We start from the raw sequence: 15,531 nt of genomic DNA on the forward strand, positions 1-15,531 counted from the left end.
TTGAGTTTTACATCGGAACAGAAAAATGTTAAATTATTTATCATGAAGAAATCATTTTATAAACACTCTTATATTTTACAATCAAATAGAAGAAAAATCATCGAATATTTATAAACAAAAAGTAAGCAAAATCTTCCCTGAGGGATGAAATTAAAGTGTAAAATGTCACAATAAGAATGTGAACATTTTATAATATAATACTGTTTTATATTTCTGAATAGTTTTAGCAAATTCTTTGTAAATACTCATTGATTTAATTTGCTAAAGAGATAAATTTAAATGAAGATAAGAATAAAGCGCGGAGTCACACGATGCTGAGCTGATCCTTGAGGAGTTTCGTTTCTTCTATCAGAGATGATATTTGACTCGTCCTGGAATTAAATATTGTTTTATAATTAATATAACTTTAATAAAGTTAAATAAAGAGTTATGCTCTATACATATTAATAAAATTATAGTGTCTGTCTGTAGAATCAAATAAATTATATTTTCTACACATTTTTTGTCTAGCTGATAAGAATTTTTTTTATTGAATAATTTTTTCTGTCTGTCTGTATGTATGTTAACCGACAGACAGACGAGTCTGGGTGTTTGTTCAGGTAATCTCCGCAACAGGTGGATCAATTTAGAGAGCACTTCGACATGAAAGTAGTTAATTTTGCGCGGAGGAAGTTGTCAATAAATTTTATTAAAGAGTAGGTTCATTTTGAAATGAATTCTGATGATGTGGTGAGGGAGAGATGAGGGAGAGGTAAGGGAGAGGTATACATACTGTTGGTGCAGCACGGAGGAGATGGTGTCGCTGTGGGTGTTGCCGAGCGCCGTCTCCTTGCGCTTGTACTCCTCCTGCCAGCGCCGCAGCTGCACATACATTGTACTTCTCACTAACAATATAAATGTGAATGTATGGATGTACAGGAGAGAGACAGGAGGAGGAAGGTGGAGGACCTCGTGAGCCTTGTGTCGCGCGTGTGTGGCGAGCTGGTGTATCTGTGCGGCGAGGGTGTCTGCTGCGCGCCGGTACTGCTGCAGGTCTGCGCACACGCCGCGCTCCCCGCAGCTCGCCGCACTGCCCGCACGCACCGCACGCACCACCGACCCGCATCTGTATACATACATACATACATACATGCTTACTGTATATACCACTTCTGAAAAAATGTTTAAGTGAAATTGTCAAATTTTTAAATATGAGTGCTTTTTAAGATAATTTGTAAATTATTTCCAACTACAAATGACTTTTTTCCGCATCTGCAGATGCTTGTCGACTCAAGAATAATTTTTTATATCCGATAGTCAATCAAAAACACATTTTTTTAACACAAAAAATACGAAAATTGCATACACAAATGTTAACAGAAGAGAATTATAACAAGTAACTTTCGATGTTGGCGCCATCTATATAAAACATCGTGTTCTCGACATTTGAATATTTTTTGCTTTAGCGCTACAAATTATAGAAGCAATGTTGGTGTTGATGTCGACCTGTTCTTGAGGTCCTCCTGCTGCTGCTCAGCCAGCGCGCACTTCTGCTGCAGCTGTCGCCCGCGCTCCGCTATACCTTCCATCTCAACCTGCAAATGTTTTATTATACTAAAAGTTCTAAATAAAACATCTATGTTAAACCTCCATCATATTAAAAAGTAAAATAACAAAGTATAAAAAAAAAACAAAAAAGTAAAAATATCTATAAGTTTTTTGCCAAATTACAATCTAGACATTTTCTTTGTATTTCTGTGTTTTTTATAAGGTGGTAAGAAAAGCAGGCAATGCATCTTCAGTTCCAGATACATTGCTTACTTTTAATTATTAGAGGAGGGGGGGGGACGTACAGAAATGGTATATTTCCATTTCCTATATGTCTCCTTCTCTGTCAAAGCCACTACCCATGTTGTTCCATATATAAGAAATTGTTAGGAAGGGAGAGCGGTACGGTATATATCTGTAACGTGTAGAATATATGTATGAATGTAGTTATGTACGGAGATGTTGCTCCTCCAGTTGAGGAAGTTGTGTGCGAGGTTGTGGAGAGCAGCAGACTTGCGGAGGAGGGCGGTGCCGGCGCGCGACTGACGGCTCATGTACTCCTTGCGCAGGACAAGCGTCGCGTGAGTTAGCGTCTGCAAATACAAACTCATTATTAATTTTTATCCTATATTTCTCTAGACAGGGCCTGGGCTGAGTTTACCTCTTATCAGTCATAAGGCTGAGTTTACCTCGAGTCAGTCTGAGGGCTGGGTTTTATCGCTGGTTAGTTCTAATGCTGAACTTACCTACAGACACTTTTAGGGCTAAGGTACGTATCTCTAGTAAGTTCTAGGACTGAGTTTACCTCCAGACAGTCCTTGGGGCTGGGCTGGTCGGGCGCTGGGGTGCGCAGATGCAGCAGAGGCTGCGAGGCCTCTCGCGCCAGTATCTCCTGGATGATTGTCACGAACGACAGCTTTTGCTTCTGAAAACATAGACAACAGTTTAATATTGTCGATAAGAACATATAAATGTTAAGTGATGTTATAAACATGTCGGTCGACCTCCTTGAGCAGCTTGTTGAGGTCGTCGGGCTCGAGGTTGGGGTTCCGCAGCTGGATCTCGCGGTACAGCCTCTCCTCCAGCTCGTACGGCTCCAAGCTCCTGCGTGCATCACATTGTGTTATAGCTCTGTCATGATGACAGCATGTGTGTGTGTGTGTGTGTGCGTGTACCGGGAGATGAGTGCGCCGTCAGGTGCGAGCAGCAGCAGCAGCGGAGGCGGTCCCCGCAGTGGTGCAGCGCCGCAGCCAGCTCGCCGCCAGCTCACCACGTGCTGGGCGGAGCTGGTGTGTGTGCAGATAGCTGACAGCGCGCTCTCAGCGTTCGCTACAACACATGTATGTAGCAAATTCTTTAAATGATATAAAATCACCTAAATATGTAAGAAATGAAGATCCTCGAGTACATGCGATATGAGTATGAGAGTTTAGTTACTTTGATCAGCCGCAGCGTAGTCTTTGAGTTTGTCGAGTATGGGCAGGGAGACAGTGTGCACGCCGGCTGAGTGCACGCACGCGTACGTGTTGTGTGTACACTGGAGAGACATACAAAATAATCATTTAATTATAATTCAATTAGATAGCGTTATTTTGAAAGTGCGAGTTAGTTACCGGGTACAGATGCACCGGATACGAGTGAGAGAATTCGCTGTCGTTAGAGTTCACGTTCAGGTTCAACTCCACTGATTCTACCACGTACAGCGCGTAACCACTTCGGTCATCGCCATCTTCTGAAGGCTGGAAATTAAACGTATCTTACGATTATTCTTATTTTTATACTAAGAGAGAATGTTGTGATAAATAAATCTTACTAATATTATAAATGCGAATGTTTAGATGGATGTTTGTTCGAAGCCAGAACGGCTGCATGGATCTCGCTGAAATTTAACAGGGATATAGAGCATAGTGTGGAAGAACACATAAGTGCGGACGGAGTCGTGGGCTACAGCTAGTATTTTTATAAATATATTGACCCCAAATTGTCTAAACATTTATTTGAGAAAACTATAGTTATTGTAGTTTTGTAGGAACATTTTTTTAGATAGATAGATATTTTATCGACTAAGTTGTCATACGATTCACAGCCTTATCCTAAATGTTTTAAGGTTGCAATTAGCGCAGCACGCAGTAGACTTACAGCAGGCAGCAGGAGGCAGTGGTAGAGTGCGGCGGAGCAGGTGGCAATGACGACGAGCAGGGTATCTCCAGCACCCAGCACACAGATGGAGCACGACTCTGAGCCGTAGTTGTCGTCAGCAGGCGGGTAGATGGCCAACGGACCCCAGAGCCGTGGCTGCAGGGGGCTGCACACAGTTTGTTATAGTACATCCATCTTTAATTATTTAGTTGAGAACAAATCTTTTGATGGTATAAGTTCTATAGAATGAAAACATTGAATAGAAATATGAAACATGCTTAAGTTGTTCCTGTTTGGTTCAATTCCTGTCCTTCCTATCCCAGATGGTCAACTACTATACACAACCTTTAAAAAAAATAATCAGAAAACAGAATATTAGAGAAAAAGGAAAAAATATAAATCGAATGCTACACACAAACACATCTACAAATAATATTTTTTTAGACACATAACTTCGTCTTTTTTAGAACAGTTAGATTGGTTGCCTAGATCATTTGAAATGCTAGTTCGTTTGTCCTTTTTCCTTCCCACTTACCTTTTACTATCCAGGGTGCATTGTACCATATACACCTCGCCGTCTCCTCGTAAGATGAGCAGGGAATCCGTATTAGGTAAAGGTGTCAAGTCTACGGCGGTGTCTCCCAGACTGTCCAGTATGGTCCGCCCGGCCAGCTGGCTTGACGGCTTCAGTCCGATAGGAATGGATTTGACCAGTTTCGGACCAGACTTCAAAGCTATGTTGTATAATCTGAAATTTAATATGAGGAACTATTGAAACATCTGATTAATACTGTAAATGCGAATGTGGTTGAATGGTTGGATGTTTGTTAGAAGGTATCTTCAGAACGGCTCAATGGATCTCGATGAAATTAGGCATAGACGTGGGACATAGTCTCAAACGGACGGAGTCGGTGACAAAAGTTAGTGTTACATAATTTGGTTGATAACTGTGTCAAGTAATTGTATCACTTGTCTTGTAACATCAATGGTATAATTTCCCTTAGTGCGTGTTCACATATGTGTAAAACTTACCTGATAGTGTTATCAGACATAAGTACGAGGATGTGTGAGAGCGAACTGGGATGCCACTGCACGCGCCTGATCTCACCCTGGGAGAACAGGAACCTCTCGTCCAGGGAGACACTTCTGTAAATTGGAGATAAGCAGTATTAGTACTACGTTACGTTTGAAAATTGGAGAAGTTTCGTTTATTTTAAAGTTTTTTTATATCATATCGCTAAGAAAATCTTAGCTACAGTAATGTTGAGTAATTACTCAAATTAACAAAAGAAAGAAACGCTTGCGGGTCGACGCGAGATAAAAATTAGTCGCATACGTAAAAAGGAACGGATCCAAGGAAAACGGTCGCGCTCACTTGGCGCCGTAAATCAGGCAATTTTTACATAGCAAAGGAAAGGGTCAGTTTTTCCCACCTCTGTGTCGGCGGACAAATGAAAGCAGCGGCGGCGCACATTAGCGCGGGCAGGGACACTGTCTCCGGAACAAAAACCGATAAAAAACGGGAAAAGGTTCCGATTCGGTAAAAAATAAGAATCAGACAATGGCCGCGGGCGGCGGGCGTCGTGCGGGGGCGGGGACACAGGGGACGGACTCTATACGTGTCCAGTTTTTTTACGAGCGGTAGCCCTTTGTCCTTCCGGGCCTCTTTTTTAAATAGATCAGAGAGGGTAAGTAAAGACCGTCGGACGTCCACCCTGAAATATTATTGTGGATTTTTCTGGTGCGCGTTCATAAATATTTGGGTCGGCGCCCACCCCCTAGCCTCGGATCGGAATTATAAATTCGGTTAATAAAATATGAAACGATAAAGCCGCTTTTTTCCTCGCCGGCGCGCACCTCTTATTATTTTGTTTAAATTTAAATATGCATAATTAAATTTAAAAAAAGGAAATCTGAGCGCGTTAATGAAATTTTTGTTTTTGAGATAATGAATTGAAAACAGGACATTGTCGCGGCGGCGCGGTGTGGCGAGGCGCGGTGTGGCGCGGAGTTGGCGCGATGTTTTTCTTTCGCGCTCCTCATTCGTATGCGGCTAGCGAGCTGCGGAAAAACCCAAAAAATTAAATAAATGTAATATATTAATTAAGGCATATTCTATTTTTCCTCGCTTATCTGACCCTCACGGCGCTATCGCGAGCGCACACGTCATTTTTCATTCGTACGTTACACCAAAAAAAGAGTTTTCATTAAAATCACAATTACACTCCTGCGCTGTTAATGCTTCAACATTATTTCTGCGTTACTCTTCTCTGTTCACCTTAATTATATAATACATCGAGTGGATATTTACTTAAATTAATTACAGCTCCTCAGCTTAAACATGTGTATGAAATTTGCAACTTCTTAAGTCAGTTTTATATATTACTTTTATTCTAATCGTTGTCCGCTTAGCCATATTTTGGTTCGGATAATTTCAAAGCAATGGAAACTGCTTTAGTTTTTAGGGTTCCGTACCTCATAGGAAAAAAACGGAACCCTTATAGGACCACTTTGTTGTCCGTCACTCTGTTTGTCAAGACCCTTTTATTTCTTGGACCTGTGCATCGTTAACAGGATTGATCTCGGAAACATCTTACTTCACTGCTAGTCTTAATACTATAAAGTGCAAATCAAGTTTTTTTAATTTATTAAATGCTACAAAACAAGCGACTAATGTCCGAGACGTTGTCTGAAAAGCCAAACATTGCCCTTAATCAAGGGAAACGAGCGCGCGATCAAACGCACCCCGAGTTACAATTAATAAAAGCACCAAAACCGACCGAAAAATATATATGAAAACAAAAAAAGGCATCGCCAGACCGCAAGGGATTAAAATCGTAACGAACGCGCAAAAATATTCAAATACAATACTAACAAATTGATACAAATACTCATTAGGCACGGAAGGCGATCCGGCAAGGGGAGGGGAGGCAGGGGACAGATCGCCCGCGCCGTCGCCCGCAACATTACAATCCACATCCAACGTACAAATATTATCTAAAATTCCTTCTCATTTATAATCCTTTTGTGTCCTCGCGCGGTGTCCTCCGTCAGAGCCACCCTGCACCCCGTCCCGCACCGCACACCCCGCCCCCCGCCTCCCGCCGCGGGGGTATTTTTATATTTTTAATCGCGCCGGGCATTATCCAAATGGACATCGGCGGTCCCGCTGTCGCTGCCGTCTCGATGATAAATTCCTCCTTCGTTCGACACCCGTTGTTTTGTCGGGGCCCTTCCTTTATTCGTATCGTATCGAAGTGGGAATAAAAAGCTTGCGCGCAATCAATAATTGCGGTAGATTTGTCTGCGGGTGACTGCCGACTGCTACTGTCGACTACCGCTGCACACTGCGGAGCGCGTTTCTTTTCCTTCATGCCACTCGAAGTGACGGAGAATTACGCGATTAGTGATGTGCCTCACCTCACTAATCTAGACATTACGATTATGACAATTCTTGAGAAAAATATAGTACCAGTTCTTAATAAAAAATCATTGAATAGAGGCCCTCTGCAATGAAGAAAGTCTAAACAGCTTTTTTATTATTTTAAAATGATTAGAAATGGCATGTAATAGTTTGTAACTAAATATATAAGATAGTCTTTTTATCGATGTGTCAATGATAATAAACCAAGATAGTTGTAAAAAACAACCAAAGAATCTAAGATCTAACATCGAGACAGAGATAAAATATTTTTGTTGTATTTTTACTATCATTTTATAATTTATTTTGCATGCTAGTAGATGGTACAACACTATGCCGTCTTAACCGCATTTTTTGTGTACAAATGAAAATTGATTGAAGCGATCCTCAATCCTCGTCCGCGTTTGATGGCTCCTTATTGAATCCCCTGACATCTGCTTGCCGCGTGACGCCTGACGTCTGGACGTGATCGATGGATGCCCGCCAACTGATAATTGGCCTTTTCTTTCCTATTGTACTTTGCTAATACACGGAGAAGAAAAAGGTCAGCAAAAATATTTCATTGTTGAAAACAAGACAACGCGCCTATCTTATATAACTTCATAGTATGTTTAGTATAGTTTCGGATACACTAGGATGTTGAAAAGATGACGTCGAAAAAGTTTTTATATCAGGCAAGTAAGAAAAAAGAATTCTTAAATATTAAAAAAAAAAGTAAAAACGCAACCAGATACGAGAGAAAAATTAATTCCCTTGTGTACCCCGCTCTGAAATATAATTTGATAAGTATTATAAAAAATAAATAAAAGACATAAAATGAAATCTAATTAACATTTTATATGTCTATGTCCCCTCTCTCGGCACAAAAACAATAACACCAATATCAGAGGCAGAACCCAACCGCAAAGACAATATCTTCCGTCACATAAAATTCGAAAAAAGTTTAATGGAAGCGAAATCCCGCGGACCGATAAAACGTATTACCCCAATATATTATAGAAATTCTAAATGTTTATGTCAACCATGCTGCGGAATAACAACGGATATGTCCTAATTCATAACTGTTAGATAACTGTCTAGTTATATTGATACTACAAAAGACTACTAGAACAAAACAAACAGAACATAATAGGCGTGAGCCTGTAACCCAGAGGGGTAGGCTGAGACCAAGGACTTCCATTTGGGGCAGACCAGATATACCTCTCTCGCTTCTATGTTCATATATCTACGCATACATTTACGTCAATTTCGTTTTCTCTTAATAATTAATACGAGTATTTCATCAATCTGGACGGTATAAGTCTGTCTGGGACGGCTCTTACAATTAAAATAGTGGCAATAAATAAATATATCGTTCGTACAGATCGTCAAAATGAATCTTTAGAGTTTAACTTTTAAAGGTGCATCTATGCAATTGTGTACAATTCAAATATTTTGAATAGTTCATTTGCTTGATAGTAAAATAATCCTTATACGATTGCCGCAACTTTATATAGTCTCAGCTAAATTCAGTATACACTAGGGTTGAATATCCCGTGTACGTGCGCTGAGATGGGGCACCTACTTCCGTATGATCCCTTTATTACGGCGGAGCGGACACGGAGACGCGGCACTCGCTTTGCATATATAGAAAAGCGATTCTTTTTTTCGTTATGAAAAACGATGGAAAAAATGCAAGCGGGTTGTGGCCAAGAATTAATGGTGCGCGAGCTCTGGCCGCGGGGGAGGGGAGGAGGTTCGCGGGAGGGGGACTCTCGATCTGGTTCAAACGTGTTCACTCCAGGTGATTATGTCACGTGACTATGTCTATACATCAGTCGATTGAATCCTAATTTTCCAATTGTTTAAAATCAACCTCGTAGTATTCCGCTACTGTGTATTCAACAGCTAATCCGTCGTTTAAAAGCGTGTGATGTACAAAAAGTCGTAGCTCCACTGACGCCCCGTGTTTACCAACAGCTGTCAGTGTCGATGGCTGACACGTCACCTCATGTATACTGCGATCACGTACTTTTGGTAGTTGCAAATGTGCGTCATACAGTCAACCACACAGTTATTGGAAAAAGTTGTCAGATCAATCCGTTTGAGAGAGAAGATAATTATTTCAGGCAAAGGAACAATTTTTTTTTTAATTATAATTTTTCGTTTTATTATTACTTTATTGGAATACAAACTGTTAAATTATTCAAAATAAGATTACTAGTTCAGGAGACAGAGCGCACAAAATTTTTGTGAAAATGTTTTTTATTTGGTCAATAAGGGATTTTTAATTTTTTTATTTAATTTAATTCAAAATAAGATATTCCACGAATTTTATATTATAGTTTAGTAAAAATGGTCTTGATAAAATTTGTAAGATATAGATCGTAAACACTTAATAAAGTACCAACAAAACGCTATCGACGTATACATTATCGCGGTGTAACAACGATTACTCGGGGTCAGTCGCGGTAGATACAATTTTTTTCTCGATTCCTTTTTTTGGAAACCTCTTTCCGACCGCGGCTCGGTGCGGCCGACGCGGCGGGTGCGGCTGAAACTGTTTAATGATTTGAAAAACGTGTTCTATCAGCCTTTACGCGGAAACAACCGAAAAAAGCCTACAACAAAGGGTACCGAACGCAAATATAGACCGAACGAGTCACTCCGTCGCTTGTCAACACGAAAACATTCAACTTTGATCTCTAATCCCTTCAGTTACGAGTGTCGATATTAGTTTAAGAAGTGTAGAGTTAAATATGTTGAAGTGTTCGCACAGATCTCATCGGCAATTTATTATATTTTGTCCGTTCGGAATTTACGATTATTTGGACGGGACAATGGCCGGTGCGCGGCGATTGGCCGATTTTTTTTCTAACGCCAATAAAAGCACGAGATGATGAACGTTCCAACGCCGCAGAGAATCGCCACTCTGATAATATTTGCACACGACCCGTGTAAATTATTGCTACGAATAAAATGAATTTAAAACACACTGTCCTTTTCGTTTAAATAAATTAATTCAACTGTGAAAATTACGATCCACAGCAAATGATCGTGTTCGTAATGATACGTTTATTATTAAATTAAGCAAGACTGAAAATAATTGAAAATCTATATCATCTTATTAGAAAAATGTTTATGTCCTGAAAGAATCAAATGTGTGAAAATACCCGACAAAATATTGACTTTGGAATTGCTTTCAGCGGACCGCAACTTTATGACTTCCCTGGAGATATACAATATCGAAGTGTGTTTTATTCTGTACCATTGCTATACTAAATATGGAAAAGGCAAAACTAACCAAATTAAATTCTTGTAGCAATACTAACTTGTTTGTTACCTTACCCATTAATAGAAAAGTCTGCTAATCTTTATATATAATATAATTCTTCTGTGAGTGTGTATGTCACTGAACTTCTCTCAAACGACTGGACCGATTTTGATGAAATTTTTTGTGTGTGTTCTACGGGATCTGGGAATGGTTTAGATTCACAATTTTCATCAGATATTAACTTCATATTAATTTATTCAAATTAAAGACGTGTAGACAGGACAACGTCGGGTCCGCTAGTTTTGTATAAGAACGTAATTCTTATAAAGTTATCAAGTTTAACAATCGAATAAGCAATTTACTTGTTTAAGTTTTAAAGTAAGCAATAAAATTAGTAGTATACATTATGTCATATCCAGTAGCTCCTAACTTGATGTATTGTAAATAATTAACCTTTTTCCCGCGGGAAGCCGCAGTTTTTCCCGTTTAAACGTCGATGCCGGGCGTACCGATCTATTTTGTATGTCATCGAATGTGCCGCCAACTCCGCACGTTTGTACTCCACAATCCAATTATTTAACTGTGCGATTGAATTATGGTCATAACTGAATTGATTAATAATTTAAGCAATTATTTTGATTAAAGATGATTTATTTTAACAGATTTTTTTTAGAATAATAACAAATTATACTAAACATTGAAATTAGTCTAAAAACTTAGTCTACTTATTTAAAACATTAAATGACAATTATATGGTTTGAACCTAAATTATTTAGGTCCCAAACTATACAAGACCTTTGGGATGTTTTAAACAGTTCAACGTTTTTCTTTCGTGCAACAACAAAGTCGTATTCAAATTTTAAGGGTTTAAGTTCATTTAAATTTGCCAGCGCCACACCTTGCTGTAGCTTTATAATTAGGAAAATTTCACTTTGAGTTAAATAAATGACCTATTAAAGGTTGCATTCAGTACAGACTAAAAATACTCTCATTAAAACCGAAATCGTGTGTCGGTCAAATTAAAAATTCCGCGGGGCGATTACGATGCCAAACGTCGACTACTTGAGGCTTTTTGAATCCACCCTAAATCGCGCTCGCACGGACTGGGAGCTTAAAACTAATACATCTGGATGGCGTGTGAGCTGCGGGCCGGGGGATGGATGGGTGGCCGCCGGGCGGGGCCGGTCCGTGTTAATTATTCACATTTTAATTTACGGAGCGGGCGTCCGCCGGTCGAGTCGGGAAAAATGTCTTGCACCTATTCGACAGCGCCACCTATGGACTTGCGCCGGCTGCTAATTCATACTAATTTTTAACTTGCAACTCATTTTTACATCTGTCGACGAACTTTATCATTGCAAGTTCGTTAACACGAGATTACATAAAAACACATTTATTGTTTCAAGTAAAATATTATTTTATTTTAATTTATAATCGCAGCTTAATTTTGCACCGAGTTTTGTAATAATTTAATAAGCTTTATGGTAATAAATCAACGAATAGATAGATAATTAATGAACCTTCTACTTGATGACAAAGATGAATAATAGAAAACTAATGTAAATTGTAAATCCCATATGTAGGTAAAGAAATTCTAAACGTTCTTTAAGGCTTTTAACTACTCATGTATTATGAAGGATTTAAGAAAGTCTACACAATAGTCCCCAGACAAGTCAAAGAAATAAGTAAAAGACATCGAGACGTGAGTTTTTATTATTCATTTGTATTTGGTTTCCGCGAGCCGCAACAAACAGACGAACGAATTCTACACAATGACCGTATATTATTCAAAATAACCATTGGAGCGTTGCGCGGCGCGGGCTCCTAACGGCCACTTTTAAATATTGCACACGACGTAGCCCCCTGTAGATACATCCATCCCTCTTACCTTTTATTGTACACATTGAGATAGATATAGGGGGCCTATTCGATCACAATGAGACGAATGATCAGCATACAGACACATGATTGCCATCTAAATAATTCAAACATATACTTATACTTTTGCAAACAAAAAACATCCTGTATATTCTAAACGCGACTTACTGCGTAGCTAATTGAGTCTCAAATCGCACAGCTTTGAAATTGTAGCGGCAAATATATGTTTGTTTTCGATTATGGAGTTTTTACGGGCTCTTATGCGAGATGTCAATTCGAATCCGGCCCCTCTCTGTGTGACGAGGCCGCAAAACAATGAAAATGGTCATAAAACGCGAATGACAAGACGCGAGATAACGCAGGACTAATAACCCGTTGGCATAACACGATGTGACTATGATACGTCCTTTTTTTACTCAGGTGCCCCACAATACGGTACGTCCTTTTGCGATTTAGATTGCTCAATGTTTGTTGATATGGCAGTATTTTAAAGGAACACGAAATCATGATTTTTATTGGACATTTAGTTATTTTTCTCATGTGACGACCCACTGTATTAGATCAAAAACACAGTTAAACACGTGTTTTAACCCTTTGACAACCGATGATTGATATTATGGACGTCAACATGATTTACCCATAACTATGTATGACAAAAACTGCTACTAATTTAGGGTCTTTAAAGATTTTTTTTATTTAGTGTAAATAAATTGTTGTTATGTTAAAATACACGTAAAAAATAACAAGATGCGTCATTTAATTCCCCAAGTTCCGTCTTAATTCGCGCTCTCCCCTGAGCACAGTATTAAGGTGAGAATTAAGATGTTGATTGAACTCGCACCCGCGCGCCCTCTCGCGATTGATTGGAATTATTTATTCAGCGGCCATCAGGGAGGCTGTAACGAAGCTTGCTTACATAATATTACCGCCATGTACCGGCATCAATAATTTCCGTTAATTACATCGAAGACATGTTTAAAAGTTAATTTGAACATTGATTACATTACAAGATCGATGTGAATATTGGACTTTACTAAAATTATGTTTAATTAAGCGTTGTTATCACTAAGAATGATTGATTCGATTGAGATATAACTTTGAATTTTTCTAAAATACGACTTACGTATAAAATGTAAAATTGAAGTTTTAAATATTGCATAAATTCACAAATATGAATAATTTTACTCAAACAAAATATTTACATAAACAGGTAGTCATAATTAGGTTTTAATTCATAATACCTAACCGGTAACTGAGGTATGAGAGGATTCGCAAAGGGCGAGCAAAGGGAGAGCCTTATCCAATATTTATTAACTTATTTCAAAGAAAATCGTATAATTAACACCATCGCATGCCCCCCCTCCCCCAGCCACCGCACAATCTCCCCGCGAGCCTTTGGATTCGTGCCATAGAGTAACTACTTTTATTTAGACAAAAATATTGGAAAATATAAAAATTATTATAAATAAGTTAAGTTTTTTGTTTTAATAAATTATCATATCAAAACAAATGTATCAGTGTTAGCATGGTAGAGGATAGCAGTCTATATAAATAAATATTATTTAGCTTATAAAGAATAAATAAAAACTTTTTAAAACAATTTTTGGATTCGTAGAGGTAATTTCTAATGTTTAATTATCTGTAGATTAATTAAATCGAAATGTGTGGAGAACGTCGCCTCTACATTAATTGCTCTGTATCTCAATTAGTATTCAGTATCGTTGGTTGTGCGATCTAAAGTTAATGAGAGCGTGTGTCGCAATATTTTTGATGTTCCGAGTCCTTTGAACTGCGCCGACATCGGGTGTGTTAATGTAAACAAGAAGACTGGCATTCAATAATTGATAACATTGTCCAAGATCAATTTTAATCTATGGTACTCAGATTTATTGAGTTACATTGAATAATAAACTTAAAGTCTCTTAATAGAAATTAAAATTAAAGTAAACTTGATAATATCTGCTCAGTTTCAGTGCCTGAAGACAAACCAATGTGTTTTGTGTTAAGCATTCTTTGAATTTTCAATTTGAGGTGAAATTCACAAATGGTATAAAGGTCGCAAAAATGTAGGAACGTAGTAATCAGTAGGCTTAATGTGAAACTAAGAGCATCGCCGGTGGTCGTTGGCTGCGCGCGCCGCCGCCGCCGCCGCCACCGGCCCGTATTAATATTATCACATATCCGGCGCGCTGAGCTCTGCGGGAATTTTTAATGGCGTGCTTTAATTATTTGGGTGTGCGGCTACGGCGCGGCCGAGCTCTAAGTTCCATTCACATTAGAGATTTCATTTTTGCGCGGAGGCGCACGACTGTTGAATTATTAAGGCGAGTGCCGAAAACTGAAAATTGCCGAGATCACTGCTCGCCGGCACATATTTATGTGCGCCGCTTCGAGAGGGATCCCGGATCCGTTTCTACATTATGAAGGCACCTAATTAACCGGCGCCAGTCGCATTAATTATGTACGCAGCCCTCCGCCACTAGTTCTACTATTCTTAACTTTGAATCGACTCCGCGGAATAATGTATGTATCGAAAATGTCACTTTTTTGTTCGTATTCTCCCGACTCCGCGTCGGAGCGAGGCCGGTGTAGGAAAGCTTTAATTTAGCGACGAGGTTTGCTTTTCGTGTGCGACTGTTGCCGGCTCTTTACACGTAATTAGCGGTGATTTCGAACAAAGGAAAAAAAAATAATTCAACTGTAAGTTTTTAAGTTAAAAGTTGGTTCAACTTCGTTTCCACAACTGCAGTTTTTAATTGATTGTAAAAGAAAACTATAATATAAGTTGCATAACACCAACTGCTTACAACTTTGTTAAGTAAGAAATGTAATAATAACATACGATGATGTAATAACAGGGATGCAAGCATTCCTGTGGCCGACTTAATCCGACACGTTGCGTATTTAAAAAGGCAAACAGTGAATTTTAATTAGATTCCTCCTTGGCGCACAAAGCGCGTCGCGAAACAAAACGTAATGCGATTAGAAAGGTATTACACACGCGGCCAAGTCTGCGGCTAACTAACCGGCCGCACGCCACGCCGCCCCGAGCCTCCCGGCCCGCGAGGGCCACGTCCGCGCGCCACTTTGCCTTTGTCCGGCCACTTTCTTTGTATTTCGTTCCATTTCATGCGAAATTTAATTTCGTTTTCAAGACTCGCGCGGAATGATATTACGTTGGGCCGCGACCGCCGGCGCCGCGCCTGTTGTAATTTTCATCGCATCTCCTCAAGTGTGTGCGGACATCGGGGCGTTTTTCATCGCATTCCATTTCGGTGGCCGCGCGGGAGGTACGCGGGAGGTGCGCGGGCGT

At 39.4% G+C, this 15,531-nt stretch overlaps 1 protein-coding gene across 1 annotated transcript in view; it reads right to left on the minus strand.

Annotated features, from left to right (window-relative positions):
- Nucleotides 1-120: 120 nt before the first annotated feature.
- Nucleotides 121-15,531, minus strand: part of mbo (Nuclear pore complex protein Nup88) — a 60,152-nt gene continuing 44,741 nt past the window's right edge. Inside the window, exons 3-15 of the mRNA XM_013312418.1 lie at nucleotides 4,699-4,812; nucleotides 4,202-4,414; nucleotides 3,667-3,832; nucleotides 3,141-3,266; nucleotides 2,965-3,064; nucleotides 2,703-2,856; nucleotides 2,532-2,631; nucleotides 2,333-2,452; nucleotides 1,983-2,120; nucleotides 1,486-1,574; nucleotides 949-1,105; nucleotides 773-861; nucleotides 121-371 (exon numbers count right to left, since the gene is read on the minus strand). Of these exons, the coding sequence (XP_013167872.1) occupies nucleotides 305-371; nucleotides 773-861; nucleotides 949-1,105; nucleotides 1,486-1,574; nucleotides 1,983-2,120; nucleotides 2,333-2,452; nucleotides 2,532-2,631; nucleotides 2,703-2,856; nucleotides 2,965-3,064; nucleotides 3,141-3,266; nucleotides 3,667-3,832; nucleotides 4,202-4,414; nucleotides 4,699-4,812 (1,633 nt within the window). The 3' untranslated portion in view covers nucleotides 121-304. The remainder of the gene's footprint in view (nucleotides 372-772; nucleotides 862-948; nucleotides 1,106-1,485; nucleotides 1,575-1,982; nucleotides 2,121-2,332; nucleotides 2,453-2,531; nucleotides 2,632-2,702; nucleotides 2,857-2,964; nucleotides 3,065-3,140; nucleotides 3,267-3,666; nucleotides 3,833-4,201; nucleotides 4,415-4,698; nucleotides 4,813-15,531) is intronic.

This window comes from Papilio xuthus, unplaced genomic scaffold (assembly GCF_000836235.2).
Source record: "Papilio xuthus unplaced genomic scaffold, Pxut_1.1 DF827679.1, whole genome shotgun sequence".
Lineage (NCBI taxonomy): Eukaryota > Metazoa > Arthropoda > Insecta > Lepidoptera > Papilionidae > Papilio > Papilio xuthus.